Below are 24,745 nucleotides of genomic sequence, written 5' to 3' on the forward strand. Positions count from 1 at the left end.
TTGGAGGTTTAAGGGGCGAGTGCTCCTTGTACCTGACACCCGCTGCAGGAGACTGAGCCAGTTAGAGGCACCAGGGCATTCTGATTCCCATGATCCAGCATGTGGGAGAAAAATGTCAAGAGTGACAGGGTAATCTTTGGTATCAGCTCTGATCGCTAACAATCCAGCGACCCCCTGGTCCGGAAGGAATGGTGTCCTCAGGGTTATTCACAGGAGCTGGGGGCGGATGGGCAAGACTGCTTCCATCCTGGTGCGACTTTGAAAGCCATGAAGCGTGGGCAGAGCCTCCTGGGATGCTGTATACTTATAGTCTGGTGACGTAGAACCACTCCCCCCAAAGCCGCAGCTCCCTGCGGCCAGCCTTCAGGGAGCAATGTGTCAGTAGCGGGAAAGCACTAATTACCCAAGGCTCCCTGATCTGGGGACAGAGAAGAGCATTTAGGGACATCCATCTCCCTCCCTCTCACCACACAGTTTAAATCACGTTTTCCTCTTCCTGGGTATCTTGAAGCTTGGTGTGAGTATCTAGGAGTGCTTTTAGAAATCCTCTGATGAAGGTACGACAGAAGTGCAAGGTCTTACTATCAACACTGTAAAGTATCTTTTTTTTTTTTTAAATTATTTATTTATTTATTTGACAGATCACAAGTAGGCAGAGAGGCAGGCAGAGAGAGAGAGAGAGAGGGAAGCAGGCTCCCCGCTGAGCAGAGAGCCTGATGCGGGGCTCGATCCCAGGACCCTGGGATCATGACCTGAGCCGAAGGCAGAGGCTTAACCCACTGAGCCACCCAGGCGCCCCAATACTGTAAAGTATCTTAACATGGCAGAAGTGTTATGTGTAGACAGAACATAGATGCACATTTCAACTTCTAATATTCCTCAGAGAACTATTTGAGGGTTAAGAATGGTAAGTGCAAAAAAAAAATGGTAAGTGCAAAGGTGAGAAGAGAAGACAGTCGTGGGGAAAAAACAGAGAAGGAGTTCAGCTCACAGAAGAGAACCCCTACTCGACTGCACCCCATGGGAGTCGTTAACACCCACTCACATGGACCCTGAAGCCAAACAAGGAAGGTCCCCCCTCACAGTGCCATCTACACCCATGTGACAACTGGAAGATGGAACAAGTCCAGCCCATCCTTTGTGCAAGAAGCAAGCTGCTTCTGGGAATGCTGCTGTCCCATCAGCATGCAGGCTCTAGGACATGCTAGCCTAGCAACCCACGTCGCAGAGGGAGGGAACTATAGAGCCTACCCCAGACGTTGCGGCAATCTGCCTGTGGTTGACAAGAGCCTGGGCGACTCTGGAGCAGGCTGAAGATGAGGGGTGGAATGACGAGGGGCGACAGAGCAATGCATGTCCAGGTGGGGTTGCTCACCACCCCAGCACCTGGGAATTTTGCTGGCAAGGGTAAGCAGCTGAGCTGAATTTAGAGTGGTTCCTTAATTGCTCTAACTGCAGTTAAAAATTAATAACTATCAGTTGTGAATAAATGATGTTCCAGGCACAGTGCTAAAAGCAACCTATACATTTTCTCATTTAATATCCCAAATAACCCTGTGATGTAGTGTTGATACCCCCCATTTACAGATGATCCTCAGAGTGTAAGTGACTTTACTCAGGACACTCCAGTGAGTGGCAAGGCGAGGGTCTAAATGCCAGAATTTTAACTCCTAAGGCTGTTTTCACTACAATGTTTTGTGGCCTCACCAATTATTAAAAAGCAACCATCAGGGCTCTCAACTTTTGTTTTCTTCATTATTCTAGATGTGAACACAATGCATCCAGGATGCTATTGGCAGAGCTAAGGGAGCAAACTGCTTTCTTCTAATCATACAGCTCAGGTTTTGACCCATGCTTGCAAATGGAGGTTACCCAAAAGAAAAGCTACTTATACGCCCGTCGTGGACAGGTGTACCGAGCTCTGTCTTCTCCGCCTGAGCCATCCAACTCAGGCATCCGTATTTGGTGCCTCTTTTGGACTTACTCACTGTCTCTGGGCTTACTCCACTTTCCAGTCTGTGCTCCAGACTGTGGACAGAAACAACTTTGAAAAACGTTGTTTGAAAACCTCCAGGGCTCCCAACTGCCTCCAGAATCAAGTGCTTTCCCTGCTGGGCAGCCACTTCCCCAAGCCCCTCTCTGCTGCACCCGTGACCCAGCCCAAGCTGGATGGCTCTGTGCCCTGAACGCCGTGTGCACTTTCACGCCTTACTGTTATTATTAGCCCTTGCCAGTCCCTCTCCCTGTGGCGGCCTTATCTTACCTTCTTTCTCTGCTGGCAAATGGCTGTACTCCAAAGCCCAGGTCAGATGTCACCGCCTCTCCTTCAGCCTCCCGGCCCCTTTAAAGTAGACGTGATTATGCCACTCACCTGACCCCCGCCATGGCACCCAGTGCACAGGTATATCATACTATCAGTTAGAGGACATTTTTCTACATAGCTGGATCCCATTTTCCATTAATTAGGGTGGGAGCAAAAACCATTTCTTGCCATTTTGGTTTCCAGAGGCCCTGGTCTACCGCAAATGGTCTTTAGAAGGAACAGATGCAGTCACATGTAATCAGGAACCCTGCTCTCACAGCACCACAGCTGGCGATGCTCTCAAAGGATTCCACCAATATGTGGGTAATTGGGCTGGCGGGCTTGAAATTCCTCCTATGCACGCTATTACCTATGACCAAGAGAGTCAAGTAACAAGGAAATGAGAGCTCGATCTTGTTCCATGAAAGAGATGAAAGGGAGAAAATAGCAACCCCAAATTTCCACCAGGATACCTTTGCTTTTCCCTCTGTAGACAGTTTTGCTTGGATCCAGGCAAAGCCTCTGTTGCTAAAAATAGATTTTTAAAAGCTGTGTTTGAGATGGCCTTGTCCTTTATGACCCCATGCCTAACTGGTTTTCTAGGCTCTAGTTTTTTCCTCCTCTGTCCACATTCATATTGCTGCCCGACGAAATTTTTAAAAATATTATTTGAATTATGAAAAGTTTCTATGTAATAGGTTATGAAACATAATTGCATGAATATAACCAACCAACTGGTCAGGCCTGGAACATTTCCAGTACCCTGCATCTAGCTCTATAGGCCTCACCTGTCTCAACCACTGGCCTGATTAATGCCCGAAGCTTATCCCGGTCTTTAAATTTATGATTCCAAAACCCATGCCTGATGTTCTTAGCCTGTTTATTTTGTTGTTAGATAGTATTCCATTGTGTGCCATACCAGAGTTATTTATCCCTTCTCCTGCCGACCAACCGGGATTGTTTCCAGTGTTATGGGTAACGTGGCTATGAACATTCTCGGTGCACAAGAGCGTTTGTGCATTTCTAGAAGTTAGGTCATAGAGTATGCAAATGTTTAACCTTGTGAAATAATGTCAAAGTTTCTTAAAAGGGCTCTACTAGCCAAATTTTCTACAAATCACTGTGTTCCCTGCTAAGAAACAATTCAATGTAACTGCTACTTGCAAGGTAAAAATCCAAAAGGGGTCTTCCTTGCCAGTTAGTTTGGCCCCAAACTAAATTCCACACATCTTCTCTTATAGGCCTCAAGTACCCTCTATTTCAGTTGGGCACATCTGTTTTTGGATGTGGAACCCACCTTACTCTTTTTTTTTTTTTTTAATTTATTTACAACAGAGATAGAGCACAAAAGCATGGGGAGCGGCATAGGGAGAGGGAGAAGCAGGCTCCCCGCTGAGGAGGGAGATTAATACAGAGCTCGATTCCACGACCCTGAGCTCGTAATCTGAGCCAAAGGCAGTCACTTAACCAGCTGAGCCACCCAGGCACCCCATTCATTTTCTCTTTCCTTCCCTTTTCTCTTTCTTTCTTCTTTAGAGCAGGAGAGAGGGGGCAGAGGTAAAAGGAGAGGGAGAATGAACTTTTTAATTTTTAATTTTTTAAAGATTTTATTTATCTGACACACATACACACAGGGGAGGAACAGCAAAGGGAGAGTGAGAAGCAGGGTCCCCACCAAGCAGGGAGCCAGATGTAGAGCTCAATCCCAGGATCCTGGGATCAGGAACTGAACTGAAGGTGTACTTTAACTGACTGAGCCACCCAGCTGCCCTGAGAATTTTTTTTTTTTTTTTTTTTTTAAGATCTTATTTAGTTAGAGAGAGGGCGCATGCACGAGTTGGGGGAGGGGCAGAGGAGGCGGGGAGAACAGACTCCGCTGAGTGCGAGCCAGATGCAGAGCCGGATCTCGCGACGCTGAGATCATGACTTGAGCTGAAATCAAGAGTCAGACACCAAACCAACTGAGCCACCCAGGCGCCCAGGAGAATGTTAAGCAGGCTCCACGCCCAGCGTGGAGCCAGATGTGAGGCTTGAACTCACAATCCTGAGATGACAACTTCAGCAGAAATCAGGAGTCCAACACGCGTATCTGACTGAGCCACCCAGGTGCCCCAGGAAAATTACGTTCAACTCAATCATGTTTTCAGATTTGCTTCTGTCTCTGAAATATGCCTATTTTCATCATGATTTTAAATGGGAAATAATTTAAACCACCTTTCTTCCTCCAGTCCTCCTCTTTTGATCAAAGTGCTACTTGCCTTCCTAAAGGACATTACAGTGTATAATATTTGAGGCAGAAACAAACTATATTAGCTTCCAATAAAGTATAATTCGGTTTATTAGTATGAAATATTTTGAGATGATTTATTGTAGTGGTGACCCAAGTACATGATTCTCAAAGATAAAAAGGTGTTTTAGCTTAATAATAATCATTTAGTAAAACTGCTGCTTATTAGACTCCGAGAAAAGCAGGAAGGCACTTTCTCTTTTTGGCATAGATACTATACTGAAGATACTGCTTAACGGGGCATTTCTTTGACGGAGTTTATTTTGCTTTTCTTTGGTCAGATGCCTCTTCCTCAAACTCGATTAAAGGAGAGTGTCTGTTGGCCTGAGAACCTTCTTTGTAGAACACGGTCTTGATCGTGCCATCCTTTGGAGCCTTTATGGTGTGCTGCAGGGACACAAAACAGGACAGTGACTGCAATACCAACGAAGACTGAGCACGCAGCAAGGCAAGAGAGATGGAAAGTAAAAAAGCCGGTTGTTTTGAAGTTTTTCCAGCTTTTAGATACCAGAGCACCCAGAGAAAGTAACATTTAAAAAAAATTGTTTTTCATTTTTTCAATAAACATTATTATTAGCCCCAGGGGTACAGGTCTGTGAATCGCCAGGTTTACACACTTCACAGCTCTCACCATAGCACATACCCTCCACAATATCCATAACCCCAGAGAAAGTAACATTTTTATGGTGTGCTTTGGGGCTGTCAGGAGTCACTATTCTGACGCACCTGTATCGCACTCAAGGTCACTGACTGGGACACTCTGGCCTACCTGGTATTTTGCCACAAGCTTCACCGCAGAGTCTCACTTGAGAAGCTGTTGAATAAAACTATCAATCCCTGGGCCCCAGCACAGGAGATCCCAATTCAGCCATTCTGGGGAAGTAGTTTGGAAAAGCTCTCCCCATCAGGTGACTGTAATATATGGCCAGGCTGAGAACTACCGGCCTACAATTTCCAACCATCTACAAACCTCAGGAGCTCATCTAGTTTGACTGAGGTTTTCACCCTGATACTGATGCTTGGCATCCCAAGTTTGGTCTTAGAAAATACCAACAGCTTAACAATCAGCTGGGGTACTGCCTGAATTTAAGCTACTGATAATTTCTTTAATTTCAGTATCAGAACTGACAAATGCTGTTTCACAAAATTAAAATGAAAACCTATTTAAAAGAAGTGTGGTTTGGTTTTATGTCCTGCAGTTAATGGTTCATCAACCCATGGCTCTTACTATTTAAAATGGTATTAACTTATAAAATAAAGCAAAAAGCCAATTAGGTCTGAAAGTTCCCGAAGTTTAACTGGCAAGTGAGCTTGTGATTTCATTACCTCCATTTTCATGGCAATCATAACCATTAGAGAATCTCCAGCTTTTACTTTGTCTCCAACTTTCACAAATATCTAGAAATTAAGAGTGACAGGTTAATACTGAAAAAGACAGAGGTCCCTCATGGTCTACAGAGTTGGTGTAAGGATGCATACAGTGGAAGTACGGATCTATGTGGTTGTCTCATCTGCCAAAGACGGGTGCTGGGGCCAATCAGAGACCTACTCGTCAATCTGGCATTGCTGGCCCTCATGCCTTTGGGGAGCACTGTTTAGCTCCTCACCTCCATCCTCAAACCCTCTAGTTTTCCTGGAATTGGATGAATATGCTTTATATATCTTGAGATCCTTTTCTGTTTTCACATATGTACAGACAAGCCATACGACCAAGGAAGAACCAATATACTTCAATATTATAGGCATTGGAGGGTCATGCCTGGTTTTCCTGATTTTATAGTGCTCCTAGCTTTGAGGCCCCTGTGTAGTAAATGCATAGACTATCTTCATGTGAAAGAATTAAACTTATTGGCAACCATGGAAAAAAATCTCTATTTTCCTTTTTACATGTATAAATGAACTCATATATCCCATGTCTCACTGTCTTCTTGGTTAACATGGTGATGAAGCAGTTTCTGGAAACATCACACAGTGGAGTTAGGTTCTAGAGTCAATGTATAGAGCCCAAAGTGTGAAAAATGAGAAACACCTCTGAAAGCCCTCAAATCACCCAACGCTAGATGATGCCGTAATAGTGCTTGGTGGAATCCATAGTCTAGGGGGCAGTTATGGGGAAAATCTTTTCCCCACAGGTGTGCAAAGATGCCACATTATGGAATGTCCATGGGAATGGAGACTGAGTGATCCAAGTCTCTGAGCTTATACTCCCTTTGGGGCAAACATCTGTAGAGGGGAGTGGTGGGTGCAATCATTTTCACTACTTAAATGGTTATTTTCTTTTTCTTCTTTTTGGGTACCAAGAATACAGAGTTGAGTTTTTATGACTTAGATGCATTTACAGGGACTCTACTATATTCAAGTGTGTAACAAGAAGACTACTGATCCACCACTATTTGAAGTTATTTCAGTATGAATCTTAACTCTGACACATACAGCATTCAACACCAAAGCTCATTGTTCTTCACCAGTACCAGCCTTTCAAATTTTATTTTAACATACATGCAGTTAGGTACATTAGAAAAAATGTTATTTTAAATTGTTTGCTGTTAACATTAAAAAACAGCCCTTTGGCTAATGCTTGATGAATGATCCATTTTAATCATAAAAAGACAAATTTAGATTATTTGTACTTTGATGGAAATTGCCACTTTCAAAGATAATAGTATCATAAATTAGGTAAATGGATATTTTCACTGAAGACTGAACAGAGAACTTGAATCTATCATAGCCTCTTGTTTTCTCTTTTTTAAAGATTTTATTTTTAACTCATTTCTGCACAAAACATGGTGCTTGAATTTACAACTCCGAGACACATACTTTTATCTACTGAGGGAGCCAGGTGCCCCCATCTCTTGTTTTCCGGAGTAGGATGTTTTCCAATCGGAAAGATTTGGAGAGGGAAAAATGATGTATATGCCATTTACCGGGCCTTACTGAACATCCGTCTACATACGTTCATGTGATTACCTTTTCAATGGTACCCGTCATAGGAGCTATGGCTCCTTCCTGAGTTCCATCTGAGCTCATTGAAGACAAGTATTTGGGGACTGGAATGCCAATCTGAGTACTTCCTTCCTATAAATAGAAAACAAACTAGAAATGAAATCAAGATCAAACCACTGCAGTTTTATTAATATACCTAAGATAATGACTATTTTCAAGCTATTTGTTAACTATTAGTCATCTTTAACACAAGGGTTCTAATCTAGCTTGGTGACCTTAAGCAAATTATTAACCCCCTCTCAGTCTTGGTTTCCCATCATATAAAGGAGTGATGGCATCATGCCTCACAGGGAATTAAAGGATTTAATGTATTTAACTGTTGACAAAAAGATAGCCACTGTCTGAAAGCCATTTTGGGCAGCATCCCCACTTCAAGTGCTTGGTCAAAGCCAGGAAATGTTCTTAACTGCCATATATATATATATATATATTCATTGATCGTCATAGGAAGCTTATGAGGTAGGTAGATACTGTTATTTTTCCTGTTTAGAGAAGGGGGAACTGAAGCCAGAGAGTTTAACTAGCCCTAGCTCACACACCTGTTCCAAGGTAAAGCCAGGATTTGAACCAAAGCAGCTTCACATTCCAGAACTCCTACTCGTCACCACTCTACCATACTGCCTCCACCACCATATTGTTATAGCAGAGTAACTATGGAAAGGAATGCCTGATCATGTGAGATCATCCTTGACTCTCTATACGGTAAGTAGTTTAACTACTGGAATACTAAAGGCGTCTGATCACAAAGGAGTATGATCTATAAGCGGGTTCTCAAATGTGAGAAGACTCTGAAGAGGCCACAGTGTATTTGATAATACATTTTCTTTTCTGCCCATGTAGAAACTATGGGCTCATCAGGCAGCAGGCTCCTAAATGGGACCAATAAGACAGGAGACATGCTCTGATCCAAACCTATGCCACGTCTGCCTCAATCACCAACCATCCTTTGATTGCCAAGACATCACCATTAACCCCCACTACTTCCCTAATGCCCACCTTCCCCACAAGGAATATTAGTTCCACAGACTCTTTCCTCAATGGTCACCTCCTCCCAAATGCCCAGAATTCCAAGTGCCAGGAGGATGGTGGTTGCAAAAGTATTCAGGCACCAAATGCCTGACAAAATACTGCACACTGGGCAGTGAGACACTCTCTGACAAGTAGGGTGTCAGGACTTGTTTTAGAATTAAAGGCAGAGAATGGATATATGTCTATCAGTGAGGAGCTGTGTGAATAAAAGAACCAGGGAGAGCAGGAATGTGGCAAAGAAACAGGGTGGAGAGGGTGACACAGAGGGAAGGTCATAGCAGTGATGGAAGGAAGCAGGGTCTTCCTAATGTTTCAGTGGGGTGCCTCTGGTCAAGCAATGTTCTCTCAGACCTCAACAGTGTTATTATAAAAAAAGAGACGTTACCATGGAAAATAGGTAAATAGTATTTTCCAGGATAATTAGCTTAGTTTTACTAGCAACTCCATTAACAGAACATTTCAGGTAAGTGCAGTCTCCCTCAGTACAAAGATCACCAAGGACTTGGAAAGTTTCATCTTCAATCTGAAAAAAAAAAAAAAAAAAAGAAAAAGAAAAGAGAAAAATAAGATCCTTAAAATAAATAAACCACCCTATAGAATTAATAAAATCAGAGTCAATTCTTTACTATTAATAGTTTCAAAAGGTAACAGGTGAAATATATTTTTTTTTAAAAAAGCCATGTAGGAACTTAAGACTCATAAACAAAGTACTCTGAATAGAAACAACATATGATAATTAAAAGAAAAAAAAAACAGATAACTTATCTATAGCACTGTTAATGCTACAGATAAATGTTCAGAATAACAATAAAAACATGAAATAGAAATACAAATCAAATTAAGCAAGATTATTAAAATTCAGTTGACTATATTACACGTTAGAATTCATATCTGAGTACCTGAAGTCAAATTTGGCTTTACTATGCCAATGTTAGTAAAGAAAAAAGCCAGAACCACCTAATTAGATGGTACGTCTTTTCTCTCTCCAATATGTAGCTAAAATTTATGGGTTTCAGTTTTGAGTTTAAGAAGATAAATTAGCTGGAGACTAGCCACAGTTTTCTCACTGTAAGAGAAAATGCCAAAGAACAGATTTCACACTTGATCTTTCAGGGAAGCTGACAAAGGGACACGAAACCTTTCTGTTTTAAAAAATGTTTTCTCACATACACACCCAAGAAAAAAAAATTCCTTTACACACAGGAAATCCATTTAAATCTTCTCTATGTTTCATTTCAATTCCCACGGGGTTACTGTCAAAGTCCCATGGCTATTCTTTTCAAATATATTATAGAAGCTGAGGTGAACCAGGTTACACCGTAGTATTTATACGCCGGTTCTCATCTATCCTAAGTTAAATATGACATTTACTGGGTTTTGTAACCTACTAAAACAGCCATTTGAATGTTTGTGAAATTCTCAGGACATAAAGGTTAGATCGGGAACAGTTTTGGTTAAAGGTTTACACAAGCTCATTCTAAAATTGTGAATATAGTTCAAAGAGCAGATTAGAACAAATCTGTAGTTGACTTTACCAAGGGAATAAGAAGGGGTCCCCAAACCCGAGGGACCAATATGAATTACAACCCTCATAGACTTCCCAGTTTTTCTGAATCTCAGTGAAACAAAAATGGTATCTCATGGCACTTGGCAGATCTGCAGCATATCCTTAATCAATCATTTTTGTAGGACTTAAAGTCTCTTGGCTCATATTAAAAGTGATTTATTCTGCTCTATGAATTTGTACCTTACTATATAGGAATTTGGTTGCGTTCTCAGATTACTGTTGTTATTTTTTTAAATCCCTTGCAGCATTTTATTTTGTCAGTGTAAGGACTTCTTTTAATTGAGGACTACCATGAACACTTTTTGATAGGGATTCTCAAAGTATGATCTGCAGATCCCCTGGGGTCTGCAAACCACTTCATAATAACACTAACGTTTCTGGCCTTTTTTAACCCTCGTTCTCTCATGAATATACACTGGGATTTTCTAGAGACTGCAGAGCATGTGATGTTACCCTGACAGCTAATGGAACATGTGCTTGTGTAATCTTAGGTTTTAAATTTTCTCAATTTATCCTACAACTCAACAACAACAACAACAAAACCCAACCTGAGTTAAAAAAGAGGCAAAGGACTTGAATAGACATTTCTTCAAAGAAGATACACAAATGGCCAATTAGCATATGAAAAGATGCTCAACATCATTATTCATTATGGAAATGCAAATCAAAACCACAGTGAGATAACACTTCATACCCATTAGGATGGCTATTATGAAGAAGAAAAAAAGAAACAGAAAATCAATGTTGGCGAGGATGCAGAGAAAAGGGAACCCTGTGCACTGTTGGTAGGAACATGAAATGGTGCAGTCACTGTGGAAAACAGTTCTTCAAAAAATTAAAAATAGAACATGACCATATGATCTAGCAATTCTATTTATGAGTATATGCCCAAAAGGATTGAGAACAGGGTCTCAAAGAGGTATTCGTCCCCCACGTACGTAGCACCATTATCCACAATAGGCAAAAGGCAGAAGCAACCCAAGTCTCCATCAAGAGATGAATGAATAAACAAAAGTGTGGTATAGAGAGGCAATGCAGTATCACTCGACAGATGAACACCGAACATATGCTACAACACAGAAGAACCTTGAAGACATGCTAAGTGAAACAGCCAGTCGCAGAAGGACAAATACTGAATGATTTCATTTATATGAGGTACTTAAAGTAGTCAAATTCATAGACCCAGAAAAGTAGGATGGTGGCTAACAGAGGCTGGAAGGAGAGGGAGGTGGAAAAGGGCAAGTGGAGTGTTACTGTTTAATGGGTACAAATTGTCAGTTTTGCAAGAGAAAAGAGGAGATGGGTGGTGGTGATGCTTGTAAAACAATGTCTAATATGATAAATTTAATATATAATTTTTAAAATATACATTAAAAAGAATAGTAAGAAATAAAAGTATGCTTGATTTAACTTTCTAAATGGTAAATATTAATACATGTAATTAACACAAAAGCTCCTTGGGGAGTCTTAATAATTTTGAAGGGTGTACACGGATTTTGAGACCAAAAAGTTTGAGAATGGCTGCTTTAGATGTAAATACATGCACATACTTTAGAGACTTGTCAGGAGTCTGATTCAAAGCTATTATTACTATTTTTTTTTTTTTTTTACAAGTTTTCATTCTTAAGGGAACCACAGCCAAATTGAGGAGACAATCAGAACCGGAGAGGGGGTAATTTCATCAAATTGGTCTGAAATAAAAGCACATGGCACCCTCCAACTATAGTCATACTGGTCACTGGCTTAGGAGAAACCAGAGTGTAAAAAATACAAAAACAAAAAACAAAACCCTTCTCTGTATGGAAGAGATCAGATTTAGCTCTAAACTGTAGAACAAAACCAGTAAGACTTACCCGCATGCTATACGACCCATCATGGTTATATGTTACAGCTATGGCTACATCTTTATGGAAAAAGGGGGAAAATTGAAGAAAAATTAGAAGACAATCATTTATTCAGTAACTGACATTCTACAAATCTCTTTCAGCCTTAAAGATAACCATCAGTTAGGGATGTTAACACCTTTTAACTCTCGGAAAATAAAGATTAAAGAAAAAAAGTCTATAGGCAGGTTCCAATAAAGGTGAATTTCAAAGGTTTCTTTAAAAACAAACAACCAACAAAACATGGAGTTTTAGAGGTCTCTTAACTATAGAAAATAAACTGGTGGTTACCAGAGGGGAGGCTGGTGGTGCGGGGGTGGGGGGAAGGGGGGAAATCACCCAAAACAGGTGATTGGAATTAAGAGTGCTCTTATCATGATGAGCACTGAGTAATGTATAGAATTGCTGAATCACTCTACTGTATACCTGAAACTAATACAACACTGTATGTTAACTACACTGAAATTCAAATTTTTTAAAAAGTGGGAGTTTTAGCTCTTCTAATGTTGTAGGATATTTTAGATGATTTTCCTTCAACAAGAAAAGTTGCAGTGTTAAAGTAGGAAATGCAATGGATTGGAAGAGAGTAATTCTGGTTTAAGACCCAAAGCTGCCATCTGTGGCATGATCACCTCTGTGATCTTGACTAAATCATTTCAAATCTCAGAGTCCTGATTTCCTGGTCCATTCTGACCCATTAAATGGTTATGAGAATGTAACAATAATTTACTAAATGTGAAAGTGCTTTGCAAACTGTAACAGAGGATACAAATACAATATGTATTTCATAGTATTATGTGAACACAGAATTGGTTAAGGACTTTCCTAGGCGATGGATGTGGGGGTGGGTGGTTGGAGAAGACCTTTCTAGGAGATGGAAATCAAAAGTTTTGCGGCCGAGAAAATGCAGACCAAAGTCATTTCATCCACTCCTGATACTTTAACCACCATTTTGATGCTGCCAGCTCAAATCTATTTCCAGCCCTGACCTTCCTTCTCCAGAACTCTGATTAGTCATTCCCAGCTGGATGCTCTATTGCACCTTAAAGTGAATATGTAGGGCCCAATAAATCATCTCCCCGCTCTTCCCGCCTTCCCTCTCACCCTGTGAGCTCCATGACCGGCGCTACTACTTTCCTTGTCATCCAGGTTGAAAACCTGTCATTCTTACTTTCTCCTTTCCTTTCCACATTTGATAGTCGCTACAAAGCTGCCAAATTCTTTCCTATCTGTCCTACTCATGTCTTCCTCTCATTCCCCACTCAAACCGGATTCAGGGGGAAGGCAGGCCTTGGTAACACTGAAGTCTTCTTGGGACTTCCTGCTTCCTGTCTCAGCCCTCCCAGCTGATGCTTCCTAATGTGTCTCCACTATAATCAGAATACTTGGGCTGGTATTGAAGGCCCTGACCTCTCAGTCTTACTTCCCACCCTTCTTCCATAGGGTCCTATATTACAACCAAATGGGAAAATGGGCTAATTAATGTTCTCCATTATGTGCCTCCAGTCTTGCCCCTGCTGTGCCCCTTTGCTCATGCTCCCCTTCAACACGCTGTCAGTCCCCAGCCATACCAAACTGAAACCTCGCCCCTCGGTCATGTCATGCTCAGTCATGGTCCCTGGGAAAGTCTGTCTAGCTGGAATGAATTTACTCTCCTCCGAACACTTCATTAAATATTTGCATATAAAACACCATTATGATTCTTCCCTCATCCAGTTTTATGACAGAATGATTTTTCTCTTTATCAGCTGTTTTTTAAAAAAGTACAAAAATAAAACTTCACAAAAGTCAAATACTGAAGCATATAAAGTAAAAATGGAAAGTCCTCTCTATTGCCTACTGTAACTACTGTTAAACTCTCTAATGCGAGTCCTTTCAGAATGCACAAACTTATATTTTTCTTTTATAAAAATAGTATATTCTTAAACATATTGTTCTGAAACCAACTTAAAACTTTTTATTTATTTTTCCAACTTTTTTTTTATTAACATGTGACATATATATCTACTTTGTCTTTCAATAGTAGCAAGGGGATAGTTTCACCATGATGATGATGAGGAGGAGAACAGCTAATGTCTACTGACTGCTTCCTATATGCTGCACGACGAGCTTTCTATTGTCTCATTTAATATCCACAACAACCCAAGGAAGTAACTATTACTATCATTCCTATTTATGGTTGAGGACCTTGACCTTGACGCTTAGAGAGAGTGTGTGTCTTGCCCAAGGGTTACAGACAACAGAGGAACCAGGATCACACTCATAACAGCCTAACCCCAAGGTCTGCATTATGTTTATTTTATTTTATTTTTTTAAAGATTTAGTTATTTATTTTAGAGACAGAGAGAGAGCACAGTGAAACAGAGAGAGAGGGGAGTCCCAAGCAGACTCCGTGCTGACTGTGAAGTCCAGTGTGGGGCTCAATCCCATGACCCTTAGGGGCCTCAGGGCCTCAGCCCAAACCAAGAGTTGGAGCCTAACCAACACACCCTCCAGGTTTCCCTAGGGTCTGCATTATTAACCACCACACGACCTATCTTTCCAACATACCCATTTCTCCTTTTTTTGCTAGGTGGTGAATTCCTAAAGAGAGAAAAGTAGGGACAAAGACATGTTTTTTCTTCTTTTTCACATTACTCAAAACATCTGTTTTTTTGAAAACTTTGTAATGAACATATGAGTAAATGAAACCTCTCCAACCTAAACCTTGCCTATATCTTTCAACCCTTCTTAAGAGAAAATGCACCAATTAAACATTAGGGTTTTTTTCAATTTATGAAATATGAAATATATTCAGATTACAGGAATGCCAACAGAATCACAATAAACACATTGCCAGGAAAACTAAATTCTTTTAAAAAATTTCTTAAAAATTTGAATTATAGTTGGTATATAATATTAAATTAGTTTCTGGTATATAACATAGTGAATTCAGCAATTATATACATTATGAAATGCTTACCCTGATGTGTATTATATTATTGACTATATTCCCTATGCTGTACTTTTCATTCCTATGACTTACTTGTTGTATAACTAGAAGTTTGTACCTCTTAATCCCCTTCACCATTTCATCCACTGCCTCCCCCTCCTTCTGCAACCATTAGTTTGTTTTGTGTTTGTTTCTTCATTGTTTTTTTGTTCACTTGTTTTGTTTTTTAGAATCCATATATAAGTGAAATTATATGATATTTGTCTTTCTCTGGCTTATTTCACTCATTTCACTGTCTAAGTCCATCTATGTTGTCACAAATGGCAAGATTTCATTCTTTCTTAAGGCTGAGTTGTATTCCATTGTGTATATATGCCACATCTTCTTTATCCATTCATCTATCGATAACCCACAGCTAACATCATACTCAATGATAAAAAGCTGAAAGTTTTCCCACTAAGGTCAGGAAGAAGACAAGGATGTCCACTCTCACCACTTTTATTCAACATAGTACTGGAAGTCCTAGCCAGAGCAATCAGACAAGCAAATAAATAAAAGGCATTCAATTGATAAAGAAGAAGTAATTATCTATTTCCAGATAATATGATACAATACAAAGAAAATCCTAAAGACTCTACCAAAAGAACTATGAGATCTAATAAATGAATTCAATAAAGTTGTAGGATATGTAAACCAACATACAAAAATCTGTTGCATTTCTATTCACTAATAATGAAATAGCAGAAAGGGAAATAAAGAAAACAATCCCATTTACATTTGCACCAAAAAGAATAAATCCTTTCATATGTTATGGGTAACTGAATTTGTTCTTCCCTCCCCTAGTTATTTCTAAATCTCCACAAGAGAATGTTAAATATCCTCTTCTCTATTTTTTAAATTAATTTTCTATAATCAATCTATAATCTATATATATCTATAGAGAATATAGATAAAATCTATATAATCTATAAATAATCATATTCTTTGCCCAATGCGGGGCTTGAACTCATGACCCCGGGATCAAGTTGCCTGCTCAAGCAACTGAACCAGCCAGGCACCCCATCCTCTTACATATTTAATAAGGTATGGAAGTGTAGCATGGTGCAGTGTTAGGTTAGCACATATACCCTGGAGTGTGGGTTTGAATTCTGGCTCCACCAATTACTTCTCAAATGACTTTAAGAAAATTATTAATCTCTCTAAGTTTGTTCCCCATTTATAAAGTTGACACTAACAATAACACCAATTTCATTGGCCTGTTCTGAAAATGGTAATTATTCATGGAAAGCACTTAATATCTGGCATATACAAAACACTCAATAAATCTTAGCTATTATTCTTATTCTTATTATTGAGGGTAGGGCAGGGTTTTGTGAAGCATAGTCACTAGCAACAAAGTAGGAATATTCTTCAAGCCTTAAGTATTTAAAATACTTGATCATTTGCACTGAGATCATTAAGAGTTGGTTCTACTTTAGATTCATAATTGTTTCTTGGCCCTTCTGACTTCCTGTTTGGTGTATGCACTCATTCAATCATGGCTACTGTTCCTTAGCATTTATCAGACACCCATCAGAACATTTCTGAAAGCTGTTACATTCAGGCCTGGGTCACTGCTGAAAAAGACCACCAAAAGGATGTAGTGAACAGCAACCATGCTGGTTTTCAATCATGAATTCATTCTCTAATTAAAAATTTTAAAAATTTCCAAGAAATGCACCATAGTTCAAAACACTGCTAAGTGCCTTGGTGAAGATCCATACCAAATAACACAGCTGGCTCATTTGAATTTTAATCACATATGCGATTTTTCTGTTTAATTTAGGTTGAAGAGGCCACTGAAACATTACTGCTACTGATACCTATATACTCGGTATATAGGAGTCTAGAAGAAGATCATCCCTGATTTCGGAGGCGTTGTTTTTTAGAATGAAATGAATAAACATACCAGCATAAAATGGATAGGTTAACCATTTGTAGACCGCTACTCTATCAGGGATGTTTGCAAACATTTTTTTTTCCATGTATGCAACACACTGAAGGTAATGACCATCTAAGTTCAGGATGAAAAAAGATCTCAAGAGCTGTAACCCAATCAACTTCTGTGAAAAAGGAATTTGCTAAAAACCAAACAGATGTCTACAGAGAGTTGAGATAAAGAAGATCTTACTCTGTCTGGGGAGGAGGGTACTGCCATGAGCGAGCAGGAGGATTCTGTTTCACCTGGTAGGCACGTTTTTTGTAATGGCGCCTTCACAGTTCAATGAAACTTCACATTCAAGGTTATGCAGCCCTCCCAGCTCTGACTCCACACCAATGTCACTTCCCATGCAAACCGTCCTGCTGCAGAAGGGATACTGCTATCAAGGGATTCTGATCCCTCTGATATACTGTTCCAGTCACAAATATATAAAAAATTTAAAATTTTTGATGTCAGACTCTCCTGGCTTAAATTACAATAAATCAGTCCCACCCTCAGCCTACTCAAATTAGCTTTCAGTCAAAAATCAATTTTCCACTGGAAAAATAAAAACAGCATAGGCGTCAAGATCAGAAAGGCTGAGTGTCAATGTCACAAACCTTCAGTAAATTACTTCACCTTCTCTACCTCAGTTTCATCAGCTGTACATGGGAATGGTAGGGATTCCTCCTCATTCAATTATAGTGAAGACATTTTTTTTTTTTTTTAAGATTTTACTTATTTGAGGGAGAGACAGAGAGAAAGAGAGTAAGAGCGGTGGGAAGGGGCAGAGGGAGAGGGAGAAGCAGACTCCCTGCTGAGCAGACAGCCAAACAGACACTGGGCTCGAGTCCAGGATCCTGGGTCATGACCTGAGCTAAAGGTGGACGTTTAGCTGACTGAACCACCCAGGTGCCCCTATTCTGGTGAATATAAAAATTTACATGTGATCGGGCACTTAATAAACCATAGCTCCTTAATAACCCACTTCGACCTAAAACACTGCCTGACTGGTGAGTAATCCTTCTCCCTAGAGTAGTTTTGGATACTGTTCTTCGTATTTAAAAGCAGTACATTCTTGCTGAAGAAAAACTGCAAGACAAAGGAAGTATAAAGAAGTGGCCTGTGCAGGGTTGGGGTGGGACACCAACCACCTCAAATCCCGCTACCCAATGGTCACCTAACATCTTGGAATATTTTATTTTAGTCATTTTGCTACTTATGTTTTATGACATATTTTTCAAATAGTTATAAAATACAGAAAAAGGGAAAAAGAAGAAAGATAATTGTAACAAGAACTCATTAGCCTATTATGCTTTCAGTCAGCTCTTCCTAATTGTACCACCTGAGCCCATCAATCCTGGTAGTCCTACCAATGGTTAGTTAGACTAGGGAGCTTCAAAAATGTAACTGACTGCTCCGTGACTGGGATGGGTCCTTTTATTCCAGGTGAATATGAGCTATTTCTCTGAAACACATTCCTCTTTTAATAAAACATTACTTACTGTTTTTACCATCCCTCAGAGTTATGTTTCTCGTGTAAGAGATATTCAGTCTTCTTCCACTGCTGGATGCAAAAGGTGAGTACTGATCTAGAAGAAAATAAAAATTCAGCAAGAAATTTACAAACAACAGGCCTGACTTTATACTTTACAAAAGAAAATGTAAAACACCAGCCCTACGCTGGTAGCTCAAATGTGTCCTCTTTGTCCTTACTGCTTTAAATTTAAATTAGACACTTTCATTTACATCTCAGGAAATGTCATGTGAAAAATTCCAGCTTCTCTGAAAAATCAGAGTGTGTGCAGCCGAAACGTTCTTCCTCTGGGGGCGTAAGCAGCCCAGAGGTCTCCCCTTCTTGGGTAAATGCATTCCAGGTCACCAAAATCTCCACCACTCACTACTTCTCTCTCGCCTCGCCTCTTTCTGCGTCACTCGTCCCGCCCACAGGCTTGTGTGTTCATCCTCTGTTGGACGATATCCAGGAGTTACAGCACAGCTGAACTGAAGCAATTTCTTCTGAGGCTCAAATGTGTGCTGGTTATAAATTGTAAAGAGGAAGGAGAGTAAGAAGATACTTGATTCTGGGGTGTCTGGGTGGGTAGTTGGTTTAGTGTCTGCCTTTGGTTCAGGTCATGATCCTGGAGACCCGAGATCGAGTCTGGTGTTTGTCTCTCTGCTCAGTGGGGAGCCTATTTCTCCCCCTGCACCTTCTCCCTCTCACGCTTGTTCTCTCTCTCTCTCTCAAATAAATAAATATAATCTAGAAAAAAAAAAAGGATACTCGATTCTAACACTGCTATGTTCAGGCTTAGGAACACCGAGTGGGCATATTTAGAGGCCTTTCATGTAGTGTAAAAGGACAAAATGAGAAGTAGTTATATATTTTAAGATTTCAATATAATTTTCTTGAATGAGTCTAGAAATTAAAGATCCTAATAAGAAAATCCTATAATAATCCTAAAAATAATGAAAGGATAAATGGATTATTATTTTTTTTTCTTATTGGCTCCAAAGGTAGGAGTTAGCCTAAAGTAAATATTCTGAAGCAAGTTGGGAGGGTTCAGATTTTGCTCAATTTTGAGGGAAGAACTTTTAAATGAAGAGCTGACTGAAAGCATAATAGGCTAATGAGTTCTTGTTACAAATTTTAGCTTCCTGAGGTGTTAGGAAGAGGTTGAGCAACAACGCAGTGGGGGTGCTGAAGCAGAGATGTGTGTGTGAAGCAACCGGGAATCTCCGCCACAGTCCTTCCTGTGCTCAGATCCTCTGATTCGAGGAAGTACTGAGGTCTCTGGTTTGCCAGAAACTGGAGCATGGAATAGGAAAGGAAAGGAGGAAATAACACAATGATAAATCTCAGGTAACCCAAGAGAATCTGAGTCTCCAGTGCTCTGTCTTTGGTCCCTAGGACCAAGGAAGTTGCCACAGTACAGAAAATACAAGAACGTAGGACCTCGAAAGGAGCGGCAAATTAAAAAAGCTTTGGAAGGAGTCAGCACAGGGTGTAGGAAGGAACTAGCATTTGGCTGAAAAAAGATCCATCTCAACACTGTTAGGCAAGTAATTAAGTTATATTTAATGGGTTAAAAAGTCTTTAGGGGCATATGCATGATATGTGAACCCATTGTACTTCACATAAAAACCACACTGGCAGAAGATACTGTCCATCACCGAGAAAAGAAAAGGGACACAAGAGTGGCATAAAGGAAGAAAAGCACCTCCAGAAAAGCACCTTATTCACAGACTTAACAAGCAGAGGAAAGGGAAAAGCATTCCATACCTTGTGACTGAATGTTGAAAATATCAGACACAGCTTTCTCCTTGAGGATGAGACCCAGAGCTGCCCGGCATAAAAACTCCTTAGCTGTGGCCTTCCTATCGGGAAACAGTTCTTTGTGGTGTTGAGCGATGAAATCTGTGTGCACGTTCCCAGCCTCAAACTCTGGGTGGCCAGACAGGTTAAGGAGGAAGTCAATGTTGGTGTGCAGTCCGACAATCTAGGAAGAGAATAAAGCCCACATCCCCAGTGAGTGGGGAAAACAACACATTCAGAAAATCGTTTCTATGGCATCTGCTCTTTATATGAAGTATTTTCTACAATGGACAACTCTCAAGGAAAATAGAAAACCTACTAAGGTGCCACATGGTGGCAGTTAGGACAACTTGTAGGAAAAACAAAACAACACAAAAAACCCCACTTCACCATCACTATCTATGTGGACTTAACATTTAAAACTGTATTGTATAATACATTTTAAAATGTAGTAGACTACATTTCACTCTTTATGATAAAGAGGAAATAGGAAATGATGTTAGGGTAGGTAGTGTGGAGACATTTAATTGACTCATGCTAGGAAAGTGATAAATGTTAAGAAACTTAAATGAGATTTATTTGCACGATAATGAAGACATCCCACTCAGAATACTCCCACACAACAGGAAGATTGCAAACTGAGGATAGGATTGCTACACTGAAGCGGGGATAGGATTAAATGACCTCAAAGAAATTTCCGACACTAAAATCCAAACTTCGCACACTGGCATAAAAACAAAAAGGCATAAAATGAACCCATATATGCCCAATAAATGGGATCAAAGGTAAAACCAGCTATCTGAGCCTTGGGTTCATTCATTCATTCATCCAATCATTCATTTAACAGCCATTTACTGAGCACTGTTAGGTGCCAGGCACTGATCCAGGTACTGGGGACACAATGAGGAATGAAACCTCACAGAGCTTATATTCTAGGGACAGATAACATACAATATCTATAAACAAGTATCTAATATGATATCAGGCTATATGAAGAAAAATAAGGCTGGTTAAGGGGACAGAGAAGAGCAAAGGGCCTTATTTTAAATGGGATGACCTGGTTTCAAGCTACACTACAGAGCTGTAGTAATAAAAACATTATGGTACTGGCACTAAAATAGACACAAAGATCAATGGAACAGATCTGACAGCCCAGAAATAAACCCATGCTTATATGGTCAATTAATCTATGACAAAGGAGGCAAGAACATACAATGGGAAAGGACCATCTTTTCAGTAACTGGGGTTGGGAAAACAGGACAGCTACATGCAAAAGAATGAAACTAGACCACGTTCTCACACCATACACAAAAAATAAACTCAAAATGGATTATAGACCTAAATGTGAGACCTAAACAATAAAACTCCTAAAAGAAAACATAGGCAGTGATCTCTCAGCTGTCAGCTTAAGCAAAAATATTTATGGATATGTTTCCTCAGGCAAGGGAAACAAAAGCAAAAATAAGCTACTGGGACTATACCAAACTAAAAAGCTTTGCACAGGGAAAGAAACCATCAACAAAGAGAAGAATGGGAGAAGATAGTTGGAAATGATATATCCTGATAAGGGGCTAATATCCAAAATATATAAAGAACTCCTACAACTCAACACCAAAACACCTAATAATCCAATTGAAAAATGGGCAGAGGACCTGAACAGACATTGTTTTTTCCTCCAAAAAAGATATACAAATGACTAACAGACACATGAAAAGATGCTCACCATCACTCATCATCAGGGAAATGCAAATCAAAACCACAATGAGATACCACCTCATACCACTCGGAATGGACAATATCAAAAAGACAAAAATAACAAGTGTTGGTAAGGACATGGAGAAAAGGGAATCCTTGTGCCCTGTTGGCAGGAAGGTAAATGGGTACAGCTTCTGTGGAAAATAGTATGAAAGTTCTCCCCAAAATTTAAAACAGAAATACCATATGATCCAGTAATTCCGTTGCTGGCTATTTCCCCAAAATGAAATGAAAACACTAATTAGAAAAGATATATGTACCCCTATGTTTACTGTAACATGATTTCCAATAGTTGAGATATGGAAGCAATCTCAGCCCATCCATAGATGAAGGATAAAGATGTGGTGTATACATATAATGGCATATTACTCAGCCATGAGAAAGAATGAAATCTGCCATCTGTTACATGGATGGACCTAGAGAGTATTACACTAAGTGAAATAAGTCAGACAAAGATGAGTATCAGATGATTTCACTTACAGGTACAATCTAAAACACAAAGCAAACACACAACAGAAATAGACTTATAAATAGAGAACTGGTGGTTGCCGGAGGGGAGGGTGATGAGGGGATAAGTTAAGCAGATGAATGGGATCTAGAGGTACAAACTTCCAGTTATAAAATACGTAAGTCACAGGAATAAAAACAGCATATGGAATGTAGTTACTAATACTGTAATCACTTTGGTGACAGATGGTAGCTACACTTATTGTGGTGAGTCCTGTACAGAATTGAATCACTCTGTTGTACACCTAAACTAATATAATATTATATATCAACTATACTTCAATTAAAAAAAAAATGAATGGGCCTGGGTGGCTCAGTCGGTTAAATGATTCTTGGTTTCAGCTCAGGTCATGATCTCAGGGTTGCAGGATTAAGCGCTGCATTGGGGCTCTGAGCTCAATGTGAGTCTGCTGGGGATTTTTTCTCTTCCTTTCCCCCTGCCCTTCCCCCCACTTACGCATGCATGCGCACACCCTCTCTCTCTCAAGAATAAATAAAATCTTCAAAAAAAATGGAGAAGCCTGGGAAGGATTCTGAAGTGAGCAGGAGCTGAGGATGGTGAGGAGGGAGGCCTGTGATTATGTGTGGAAAGAACGTTCTGGAAGACAGAATAGGAACACATGGGTTCCAAGGAATGGCAAGGAGACCTGTGTGGTTGGAGCCACAGAGATGAGAAGTTTGGTCAAATTAATGCCATATAACACTTTGGATGTCACGGGTTAATAAATCCTTTTATGAAGCTACATCAGTGTGGTCTGGGGCTTACTCCACCAAGGAAACTAACTGCTACAAAAAAGCAACAAACTTTGTCAAATGGATAAAAGTGAAAACAATTATTTTCCTTTGGGGAAAATAAAACCAGACTGCAGGCCACACTTGTACAGCTGGCCATATCTAACAGGATGAATATGAATTTAATATCAGATGTCACTGAAGTATAACACTGACATTAACAGTTTTAGTCCTGCAATTTTTCTTTTCTAGCTAAATCAAGAAGTCATTAAACTCTATTCTGACCCATGGGAATGTGAAATCAGTTTGTTCCTGCCACCTGGGTAACTGGTAGAAATAAGCTGACAAGGACAAAGGCTGCCCAATTGTGAGAGTCATCCTTGGCTGTGGAGAGACACACATCATTGGGGTCCCCAACATGGCCCCAGGGCACTCACATTGTACTGACGAAGGCTGTACCTCAGTTTTGTTAAGGCTGCCTGGCGATCTGCACCCCATACAACCAGCTTCGCAATCATGGGGTCATAATGCACTGAAACCTCATCTCCTGAAATTGAAAAACCACAGTAACCACTCAAAGTCAAAACTCAAAGTGATAAAATATGACATGCAAGGGGCGCCTGGGTGGCTCAGTGGGTTAAAGCCTCTGCCTTCGGCTCAGGTCATGATCCCAGGGTCCTGGGATTGAGCCCCGAATCGGGCTCTCTGCTCAGCAGGGAACCTGCTTCCTCCTCTCTCTCTGCCTCTCTGCCTAACTTGTGATCTCTATCTGTCAAATGAATAAAAAAAAAAAAATCTTTAAAAAATATATATATATGACATGCAAGACATTCTGCTAGGGCTTTATGCTCATTTCACACTTAATCTTCAGGAGTTCTTGCATGATAGATATCGTTACCACTGTTTTATTCATGAGGAACTGAGGCTCGCAGGGGTTTAAAAACTTACCACAAGTCTGAGGAGATGATGGCCACCCGAGGGCACCAGTCTCAAAAAGAGTGATTGAATAACACACATGGTGGCTTTCCCCATCCTATCTTCTTCTGAACCTTCTCTTCCCTTCTCATTTTAGAAGTCAGTTCAAACTGCCTTTACCCTCTCCTGTCACAATCACTTCTGCCCTTAGCATTCCCTTCCCGCCACCCTTCGGCTTCCTCACCAGAAAAATACAGATCATAATCCTACTATCCTAGAGGGTTCTTGGAGCATTGACAATAAAAGGCCAAATGCCATACCTGGCAGAACCAATAAACAAATAGCAGCTATCATTGCTACGACAGAGTCTTAGAGAACAAGAATCCTAACAATGCAGCCCCATAAGTTCAGGGCCATGCACATGAAGGCCCAGTCGTAACCCAACCTGTGCCCCTCAAGCTGCTAGCTGGAATAGTTGAAAAAAAAAAAAAAATCTGAACCATGCACATCTCATGGTTCAAGGTTAAAAATGGTTCAAGTCAAAAGGATGTGGTATG

The 24,745-nt window shown here is 40.2% G+C and overlaps 1 protein-coding gene across 3 annotated transcripts in view; it reads right to left on the reverse strand.

Annotated features, from left to right (window-relative positions):
• Window positions 1-4,622: 4,622 nt before the first annotated feature.
• MCCC1 (methylcrotonoyl-CoA carboxylase 1) overlaps window positions 4,623-24,745 on the reverse strand; it is a 59,319-nt gene continuing 39,196 nt past the window's right edge. For 2 of the 3 annotated variants that reach the window (XM_032875447.1, XM_032875448.1), the window contains 8 exons: window positions 23,711-23,820; window positions 20,247-20,463; window positions 18,469-18,555; window positions 12,042-12,091; window positions 9,007-9,144; window positions 7,557-7,664; window positions 5,916-5,987; window positions 4,848-4,976 (listed from right to left, as the gene is read on the reverse strand). In XM_032875447.1, coding sequence (XP_032731338.1) covers window positions 4,848-4,976; window positions 5,916-5,987; window positions 7,557-7,664; window positions 9,007-9,144; window positions 12,042-12,091; window positions 18,469-18,555; window positions 20,247-20,463; window positions 23,711-23,820 — 911 coding nt within the window. Of the gene's footprint in view, window positions 4,977-5,915; window positions 5,988-7,556; window positions 7,665-9,006; window positions 9,145-12,041; window positions 12,092-18,468; window positions 18,556-20,246; window positions 20,464-23,710; window positions 23,821-24,745 lie in introns of all 3 variants that reach the window. The other variant, XM_032875446.1, reaches the window with a different exon arrangement.

The sequence above is a fragment of the Lontra canadensis genome, unplaced genomic scaffold (assembly GCF_010015895.1).
Source record: "Lontra canadensis isolate GAN:19392208 unplaced genomic scaffold, GSC_riverotter_1.0 scaffold56, whole genome shotgun sequence".
Lineage (NCBI taxonomy): Eukaryota > Metazoa > Chordata > Mammalia > Carnivora > Mustelidae > Lontra > Lontra canadensis.